Source organism: Ostrinia furnacalis, unplaced genomic scaffold (assembly GCF_004193835.3).
Source record: "Ostrinia furnacalis isolate ACB-3 unplaced genomic scaffold, ASM419383v2 OfSCF2054, whole genome shotgun sequence".
Classification (NCBI taxonomy): Eukaryota; Metazoa; Arthropoda; class Insecta; order Lepidoptera; family Crambidae; genus Ostrinia; species Ostrinia furnacalis.
The window spans coordinates 2318-12765 of NW_021132293.1; the positions used below are offsets into that span (position 1 = coordinate 2318).

A 10448-nucleotide genomic window follows, 5' to 3' on the forward strand; every position below is an offset into this window, starting at 1 on the left:
CCGAATTTTTGGTCTTGATTTTAATTTTATTTTGTTGATGTAGACCTATCCACACTGTAAATAAGCTGAAATTAAAAAAACATTACTGTGGAAATGTTACCGAATTTTTGGTCCTGATTTTAATTTTATTTTGTTGATGTAGACCTATCCACACTGTAAATATAATTATTGTTATTACAATTAATAGGCGTCTACGCTCAACAAGTCTCCCTTGATGCCTTGATGCTAAGAACACTTAATTCGTGTTATTATCATGTTTCAATTTTGAATGATTTTTGTAATACCTACTGATTAGGTGCCTACTTAATTCACTCTCTGATCATCACAATTATTATACTTTGACTAGGGTTTTTTAAACATAGCTTTGCTCATATCAATTTGGTTTTACACAATGCTTTTATCTTATTTTCATGACATCATTATTTTCCTTTCATTAGGTTAATTTTTTGATCGCACAAATAGCTGCACTATGCCTGGCCAGACTGTTTCGGAAACCATTGAAATTTGCTTCGCCAGAATTTCGTCATTCCGTGTGCCTTGTTATAGGTTTGATAATGGGATATTTCTGCTTTGGAAAGTAAGTTCTAATAGAGTATTAATTTATTATCTTCTGCTTACATCGTTCCTTAACCTATAATTTCGCAAAATATTATCTCACATTATAATTAACATAAATATTAAACAATGCGAAACTTCAGGTAGGTGTTTTGTGCATTGGAACAATTTGAGTTATCTAATCGCATTGTCATCGTTGCAGTGTAAGTTTTAGCAAGACGTGATGTTTTATTTAAAAATATCAATTTCGCGTAGCTTTAGGCGCGCTGCATGCACTGAATATAGATCTGTAATGTCGAAAAAATCGAATTACTTACTAATTTTGATACCTATTAAAAAAACATACATTCATTTAACATTTTTTAAATAAGAAGTAAAACAGCCGGGTCGCCGAGCACGTAGAATTTCTTCCAATGACCCCAAGCTACCCATCCTTTTCTTTCGCGCGTAAAATTATATTGCTGTCGCGACTGGGCGACGGGCGGCCGCAGTTAGTGTGCGAACGCGACAGCAACATAATTACGCGCGAGCGATAAGGATGGGTAGCTTGGGGTCAATGGACGAAATTATACAGGGTGTTTGGCGGAAGGTTAGACAAACTTCGTGGGTGGGTGGTTTTTTTTTCCGAAAGAAGAACGGTCACGCCCCATACAAAAAAAAAACCCAGACCCGACAGAAACGAGACATACCTCAATTTTTTTGTCATGTCTTAATTAGTTAAATTATATATTTTTTATATTCGAAATCTATGTATAACACCAAAATATTACCCTTTGTTTTTGTTCAGGCGTTATACAAAAACTAATACAAAATGCCTATTTATCACCAAAATTGATAAAGGACAGTGCCAATCCATGTATGGAAGTTTGACCAAGTGCTGCCCAGAATGAAACTATAGTGCATTTTGTTCCTCAGGCCAATACTAATTTGTAAACCGGAGCGCACTGAAATCTATCCCTGGAGTTAAGAGAAAAATAGAGTTTTGTTTGGAATTATTTACATACAAAATATCATCGATGCATACCTACTACGCATAAGATTTCGCGATTTTGGCATTAAATAACACTCGTTATTTTGAACTTAACCATACTGCATCCGTACACCTTACTTTAGTACGACTTCGACATTATCTATAAGCGATCAAGCGCTGTTGCAGTAGTTTGGTTAGTTGACCGAAATTAATTATTTCCAAAATAGAGCAAGAAGTTTTAGCTTACAATAACTTCAATAATTGATTGTAATACACCAATAAATTGATTTTTCGCAAGGATAGAGAACTAAAACTCCTTGATTCATTTTGGAAATAATGATTTCTGTCAAGTAACCAAACTATTGCAACAGCGCTAGATCGCTTATAAAGAATGTCTAAGTCGCACTAAAGTAAGGTGTACGGATGCAGTATGGTTAAGTTCAACATAGCGAGTGTTATTTAATGCCAAAATCACGAAATCTTATGCGTAGTACGTATACATCGATGATCTTTTGTATGAAAATATTTCAAAACAAAACTCTTTTTTTCTCTTAACTCCAGGGATAGATTGCAGTGTGCTTCGGTTTACACATTAGTATTGGTCTGAGGAACTAAATGCACTATGGGTTGATTCTGGGCAGCACTTGGTCCAGACCCTGGCACTATCCTTTATGTACCTAAATGTCTATTACAGCTTCTATGGAATGTATCTAGGTGACCTGGAGATACAGCCGGATTATACAGGGTGGAAACGAGAAGTTACAAAATCCAAAAATTCAATGTTACCAGCTTCCATAATCTGTAACCTATTATTGGTACCATTTGAAAGAGCTCGTGAAGCACTTTCAGAATCAGTAACTAGTTTTTCGATATCTTGTATAGTTTAGAAATAATCGAGTGTTATCACTTATTGTTTCCACCCTGTATAATCCGGCTGTATCTCCAGGTCACCTAGATACATTCCATAGCAGCTGTAATAGACATTTAGGTACATACATTTACCAATTTGGGTGATAAATAGGCATTTTGTATTAGTTTTTGTATAACGCCTGAACAAAAACAAAGGGTAATATTTTGGTGTTATACATAGATTTCAAATATAAAAAATATATAATTGAACTAATTAAGACATGACAAAAAAACTGAGGTATGTCTCGTTTCTGTCGGGCCTGGGTCACAGATGACCGTTCTTCTTTAACCTAAAAACTTTAAAATTAATAAAATCAAAAATATCAATTAAAAAAAAGTCACTTAGGGTCAAATGGGCGAACTTGTATTCTTAAAATGACCTTACCTATACACCCACGAAGTTTGTCTAACCTTCCGCCAAACATCCTGTATAGTGTAAAAAATAAAAAATACTATTATTATTTTTGGAATTACCAAAACTGCTTTGTTGGAATTAGAAACAGATCAAATCTGAAACTGAACCCTGTCATTGAAGTCAATCGGCACTCGGCAGCAATCTTCCATAAAAAGCGCAATTTTGTTGCATACTTAACGCAAAAACTGTAGATCTTACTCTGCAAACATAATTCGTTTATTCATTCATTGCTTCATGTTATACACTTACATTCACTTAAGTTATAATAATTATTTTACTGAAAGATGTGAATATGTAGGTAGATCACATTTAGATTTTTTTATACTAGACGAAAGTTATATTCGCTTTAATATTGCATTGTATTTATGTAGGTATCATTTTGATAAACTCACTCACCACATCTTATACCTACCTACTTACACACTTTAGATTAATAAAGCCTTTACACAATACTCAATGTATCGTTATCGTACGGACAAAGCAATAGGTGGGTAAATCTATTTCAAATTATTTCGGCGAAGGTATTAAAACATCATAGTTTCATTTAATATAAGGAATTTAAGAAGTGTGCATGACCCGATAACAATTCTTACATTATTCTCGCTATGATTCCCTTGCGTTTGTACAGACTAAGTTATCACCAGTAAATTTTAATAATCTATTGATATTTTCTTTCAGACAAGCAATTCACTTATCAGTGTTACCGATGATGAGTTACATATTGTTAAAAACAATACCACAACATCTTATGGGAAAGTAAGAGAACATAATTATATGTATTATTTTCAAAATAAATATAATATTATGCTTTCAGTAATTTTCCCGTGACTACGTATGTACTTAGGTATTTCCATTTTATTCATTCGGTTATTTTTGTTACAGCGTTATATTGGCTACCTCGATGTTATATTTGTCATGTCTACATTTGCATCGACAAATATATCATACAGCGGACTATACTTTGGATATAACAGGTAGGAAATGTAACTTAGAATTAAATAATTTACAAAATCAAGATATTTATAAGTATTATATTATACAGTGTGAGTCACGATAGTGTACATATGAATTAAGGTGAAAATAGACCTATTTTAATCGACAAAAAAGAGGTCAAATTTTTTTTTTTTTTTATAGATTTTTTCTTCTTCCAATTACTTATTGTAAAGAAAACGTAATAACTTTTAACTAAGAGGTATATCCTGATAAAATAAAACAGTAATGATACTAAATAACAGGCAATATTAATTAAATACATAAAATACCCAGAAAATGCCAACAAATAATTAAAAAAAAAACATAGTTTTTGAAAAAAATCTGCTTTTAAATTCGTGTTTTTTTTGTTATTTGATAAATTTCTCTAAAAAATGCCCCTATAACAGGTGGTTTTTATTACTTTTTTTTTATTATTCTCTATCGTATTACTTTTGTAAAACCAGAAATCGCATGTCTATATTAGAGATGAAACGGATATCCGGCAACTATCCGGTAGGCCGGATATCCGGCCTAAATTTACTATCCGGCCGGATACCGGATAGTAGCTCACTATCCGGCCGGATACCGGATATTAAAAAAACTACGAAAATTTCCTATAATAAAATGAAACACATTAATCTTTGAGTCAAATATCAATAAAATGGCTTATAATAATGACGGTTTTTATCTAAAGTCCAAAAAGTTACAAAAAAGCCATATTAAGGCCTTTCAAAAAACTGATTTCTTTTCTGGGCTATTCACTCTAATGACGAATACATAAATAGTAAATATATTTTAATGTCGAAATATTGCCAAATAAAATAGGCGATCTTTTTTTTCACTGATGGTCTGATGACATACAGGGTGACTTTGAAATCGTTGGCATACTTTTAATATAAGACTACTCATGATACATGGTGCTCTAAAAAGAGTTTAAAACTATTGTACAGTCAACAGCACATCATCCTATACATTTTGTTGCAAAGTAACACTTAACCTTTAACTACTGACGTGGGGGCCTCTCAGGCCTTGCAAAAGTCAAATTGTTGAATTTCTCCTCTCCCACGTGCACGACACACCCGAATCTTTTGGTACCTTCGAGTTTCATTGCGCCGAGGCTGTCAACAACGGTGCACGTGATTGAACGCGCAATTTTAGTAGGTAAATTAATTTTAAAGTTTCTTGTGGGCCTCTCAGGCCCCCACCTCAGTATTGGCGTAACTTTTTTTGTCTATAGTTTTCATTTAGTTGTCGTCTTTTCTTGAAATAATTTGAAAAAATCTATAATATGGAGCCCACAGTACGTCGTCCGAGAGAAAGCGGTATCTCGGAAGTAAAAATAACCAGCATTTAACGAAAAATAGAAGAAAAGTAGTTTTTGGCACGTATTTTTATTTATTTATTTATTTACACTTTTGCACATACATATGTACAGTGGCGGACTTAATGCCAGGTGGCATTATCTAGTATACGTATGCTAGGAAATGATAAGCCTGTACCTGTCTATTAAGATTTAAACGATGAAACCAAGTGCCATACATGTATTTTGAAGATTCAAATGAAATCTACATTTTAAAAACATGTATGGCTTCCTTCACTGAGCAAAGCAAGTTTATCCAGACTGTGTTTAATTCGCACTATTTCATGTGTGTAATTTTTTTCCCCCTATTTCATATTAGGATCACTGATTTATAAATAGCCAAAAAGACTATTGAAAATTAAGATTCTAAGTTGATTTGTTGAATTTATGAATATACAGGGTGTTGATTTCAATACCCGCCATATTTAGGGAGTAGATTAAGTAGCTTATTCTGATCACGAATCAGCAAAAAAACTGACTTCCAAATTTTTTATTATTATTTTTTAAATATCTACGATTTCCATAATCGACCACTACAGTGCAGAATAGTCCCCCAACGCAAACGGCGCGCGGCGCTCACCCGGTGACCCGGGCAAGCGCTGCGCCCCCCGTCCCGCGCCCCACTACCCGCGCTCGCCCATGAGTCAGTCAACTATCAGCCACAATCAGCTGTGAGTTCAAAGACGACTACTGGACAGAGCTTAATCCAAATCTACCCTAAAATTGTAATGAGTAAATTAGTTACTTACACCTTATCATGTTACGAGTTTATTTGTTGTTCTAAAAACTAATTAATTAAGTACTCTTTAATTAATAAAAAAACCTTTTACACGAATTTGCTTCCTTCCGCAAAATAATTTTTTTTACAGAACCTACATTATTATTATTTTTTAATTAAACCATGCTTTTATGTGTGTGATAAGCTTGTACCTACTTATCATTCAAAAGTACTGTAAACAGATGACAATAATGCTCTTTCATACAGGTTCGTTATTCCTTACATTTCCAGCTCTCTACCTTAATAACTTTTACGTCTTTACGATAGTNGTGAATCATGATTTCATGAGATTTTTGCCAAAAATGCTACATGTTTTCTAAATATTGAAATAATACGTACTTATTAACAAATAATTTACATAAAAATCGTTTTATTGTATTTAAATATAACCACTATTAATAATTATTAAACATAAAACCGTAAAAAGATTATATTTTTTAAATATAAGCACACAACTACTGCGACACAGGCCTGCGAGCCTAGTGCAGAAGCTGTGGTTTATTACATCACAGGAAATGATATTTGTGAATAAAGATTATTTATTATTTATTATTATATGTACGGGCCTCTCAGGCCCCCACGTCAGTGTTTACGTGAAATTAAATCCACCTCAGTAGCTAAAGGTTAATACATTGAAATAAGATGCCACAATATGAAGATTTATGTGCTGTCGTCTGTACAATATTTCAAATATTGAAATTTTAATTCATTTGATATGACTCACATTTGGGAAATCATGATGGGAGTGGGATGTCCTGTGATGACAGTGTAGTGTTGTTGTCGTTGTAAATAAATAAATAAAAAAAATGAGTAGTCTTATTTTAAAAATAATGCCAACGATTTCAAAGTCACCCTGTATAATGCAGTTCATTCAGATTACGCAGCAAGTAAACTAATTGAATTTTCGCTATTCAGTCACATACTCACGCACGATGCATATGGCAACCGAAATCGCCCGAATTGAGACGAGTGGCAAAATCTGACATTCTATTGGAACAAATTCGATTTTCGAAAAGTGTGACTTGTCTAGTCTACTAGACCTACTGATCGCGTCGTTCGAAGCACCTGTGCAGCGCTAAACTCGTTACGACATGCAACATGACAATGGGACAACTATCCGGCCGCCGGATATCCGGCTATCCGGCCTAGCAGCTCGCCGGATATCCGGTATCCGGCCAAACAACTATCCGTTTCATCTCTAGTCTATATCACAACATTTGCTATGATCGTTTGAACGGCCTAGCAGCTCGCCGGATATCCGGCGGCCGGATAGTTGGCCCATTGTCTGTCTCGTTGTATGTCGTGACGAGTTGAGCGCCGCACAGGTGCTTCGAACGCGATCAGTGGTATTAGTAGACTAGACTCCGAATCCGTCCGAATAGAATGACAGATTTTGCCACTTGTCTAGGGGGCAAATTAATTCGGGTGATTTCAGTTGCCATCGTGAGTGTGTGGTTGAATAGGGAAAATTAAATTAGTTTACTTGCTACGTAATCTGACTGAATTGCATCATGAGTCATCAGACTATCAGTGAAAAAAAGATCGCCCATTTTAATTATCTATATTTCGACATTAACAGATATTTATTTATTTAGTATTAAAAATTGTCATTAGAGTGAATAACCCAGAAAAAGAAATTATTTTTTTGAAAGGAAATTGTCGTAGTTTTTTAATATCCGGTATCCGGCCGGATAGTAAATTTAGGCCGGATATCCGGCCTACCGGATAGTTACCGGATATCCGTTTCATCTCTAATCTGGATACATAATATTAAGCAATATTTAACATAGGTAGGCGTTTTAACGTCGAAACGGCTGAACTGAACCAATGTTGAAAAATATTGGTAAAATTAGGAAAAATTGTCTTCCATAATTTTATCGCCAAAAAAATGAAATGCTAATTTAAAACTTTTGGTAAGAAACAATGTTTCTGAATAAGTAGGAGATTTTGCAGCCGAATGTTTGATCATAAGATACGCGATAAACGGTTCCCTATGCATTTGCACAAAATTTTTAGTACTTACGCATATTTCTTTTTATTTTGTATGGAAAAAAAACGCGGCTTAGCCACTGCACCTTGATGACATTTAAATAAAGTTAATTAAGGCAAAGTAAAATTTTGTGAAAAAATATAATACCTAGTTAGTTAAAGTAGTATTAGTTAAAATCGTCAATTTCATTAAAAACAAATGTTTGACAAGTTTTATTTTTTGTTTCTTTAAAGCGCGCGACTTCTTTTAACCTTTCGAAATGTTTCATTACTATTCATAAAACCAAGTAAAATACAATAACAATTTTTCGTATTGAGGACTTAGTGCTGTCTTGTACATGCTAATTTACATTTTGAATAATGCAAAGGATTGTAATTTGTAATATCTTCACATTGCATAGAGTTCAAAGGTAATATTTTAAATGCTCCAAAAATTTACCTATAAGTACACAACTTGGGTACTACCTACTTTGTATTAGAGGTAATGTATTTTGAGATAGGTAGTTATTGTTTGTAACAAAGTAAGTAAATGAAAAATGGTCGTCAGATCGCATCTAAACGATAAACATCTAAAAAATGTGTAAAAGTAGTACAATCCGTCATACATACTGTCTTCAGGCTTCCGAAGGCTTTCAGTTTTTTAGTGTATCGGTGTGGTTATTTTCCGCTGTTTTTTTAAGTGATGTAGTTTGGACGCGATTAGAAGAGAAGTAATTTATCGTCGTTGACTCTTTGTAAAGGTCAATCCGACCTGTTTATACGAAATACGACTCTAGCAAATCAGGAACTCCATGTTTTATATGTTAATTCTGTAAAGGTGATTACTTCACACACTTTGAAAATTTTTACTTAATTACAGGTCCACTAATGGTAATAACTCAGAGAGTGACATCTTTGGCCTACACGTTACAAGATAGTGTAGCTCATAATGAAATAAATTCTAATTCTACGAGCAAATCTAATGACATCAGAGTGATGAAAATTCCATCACCTCTTGAATACTTCGCGTTTACGCTGGCATTCCAGACGCTTATGTGCGGCCCCGTTGTTTTCTATACTGATTACATCAAGTTTATTGAAGGCCCCCGAGTCAATGAGGTAAGCGAGGTGGCGTGAGTCGCGCGCATGAATGACTCAGGTCACTAACTTTGTATTGATAATTGCAACAATAGAAGATTGCTATGTTGAATCAGTAGGGAAGTATTCAATATAAGAACATTTTAGAAGGAGTTTCGGTTCGGTTAGTGTGTAGATGAGAGATGTTTTATAAAATTATAACAATCAGAATAAAAACAGTGTTGCTTTTATGGAAAGAACATAGTGGAAAGTATTTGAAAATTATAAATAACTTGAAAAAATCGAACTGCCTAAGGCGGGAATTGAACCCACGACCTTCCGTTTACCGGGCAACTGCTTGCAAGTAAAGCAAGACTGGCCCGGCAAGCGGAAGGTTGTGGGTTCAATTCCCGCCTTAGGCAGTTCGATTTTTTCAAGTTATTTATAATTTTCAAATTAGTTTGAGATGCGACTCTTAACGCAAAAAAAAAAACCATTGTAGAAAGTAGCTCTGCAATAAAAGTAGAAAATAAAAGAGCAGTCATCTTATTAAATCGTACTGTCACATTTCTGTACAGTTTCGTAGAAAACTAACACTACAATAAAATTTTAGGATTACGACAAATAATGATGAAGATAACGGAATTTTCCTCTGAAACTTTCCTTATCTTATCCCTTTTTATAATGCTTTTAACACGCTTTATTATGATAATTGCACAGGGTGTCCACATTCTGGAAAGTCAGGGAAAGTCAGGGAAAAGTCAGGGAAGCTCATAGCAGTCAGGGAAAGTCAGTGAAATAGAGGGGTCACCTGGAAAGTCAGGGAAACATTGAGATTTTGTCTACCAAAACACTGTTTGTCTCCCGAAATTTCACAGTGATTGTAAAATGAGGGATTTAATTATTTTATGCTCTAGAAAGACCTTTGATCTTGACTATCGNTTTTCCTAATTCATAAGATAAATGCTCAGCCAGATTACTTGCGAGAAAAAGACGGACTCTGTTGTAATTATCCCCAAAGATGAGTAGAACATGTTTGACTACCCGGGCAATAGTTGGGCACTTAGAGGGCTCACAGACGAGCGACATTATGTCAGCAACTGCTTACAATAGTGGCAGGCGACGGTCGGAAATTATAGGCGACTGTTGGCGACAGTCTCCGACTCGCGCCTTTCGCTATCATGACATGTTGACACTATCTGACTGCAGAGTCGCGATGCATCGGTCGCCAATCGTTGCAAACAAGTCGCCGAAGTAGCCGATAACTCGATAACCTACTGTCGCTCGTCTGTGAGCCCACGTCTTATATTTTCCTTTCTCCAACCGACAAGTGAAGGGTCGAAGTCTAACTCCCATATTCTTCTGATTGTTCTTGTTGCGGGTCTAAAGGCAGTTTAACTTTCCCTTTGAAGTACCCGACCTTAACTATTCGAGTTTTATTTGA

General features: G+C 34.7%; 1 protein-coding gene across 1 annotated transcript; it reads left to right on the forward strand.

Annotated features, from left to right (window-relative positions):
- The first annotated feature begins 374 nt into the window (after positions 1 to 374).
- LOC114354574 (lysophospholipid acyltransferase 2-like) lies at positions 375 to 9079 on the forward strand. Its single transcript, XM_028307021.1, has 4 exons — positions 375 to 577; positions 3528 to 3605; positions 3732 to 3823; positions 8808 to 9079. Exons 1-4 carry the CDS (start codon positions 555 to 557, stop codon positions 9062 to 9064), a joined length of 450 nt encoding a protein of 149 aa, XP_028162822.1. The 5' UTR covers positions 375 to 554; the 3' UTR covers positions 9065 to 9079.
- The last annotated feature ends 1369 nt before the right edge of the window (positions 9080 to 10448 follow it).

Bases quoted from the DNA above. Each gene is read 5' to 3' on its own strand.
- LOC114354574 (XM_028307021.1), top strand. From the start codon at position 555: ATGGGATATTTCTGCTTTGGAAA. The intron at 578-3,527 runs GTAAGTTCTAAT...ATTTTCTTTCAG, and splicing joins GGATATTTCTGCTTTGGAAA to ACAAGCAATTCACTTATCAG. The intron at 3,606-3,731 runs GTAAGAGAACAT...TTTTTGTTACAG, and splicing joins CCACAACATCTTATGGGAAA to CGTTATATTGGCTACCTCGA.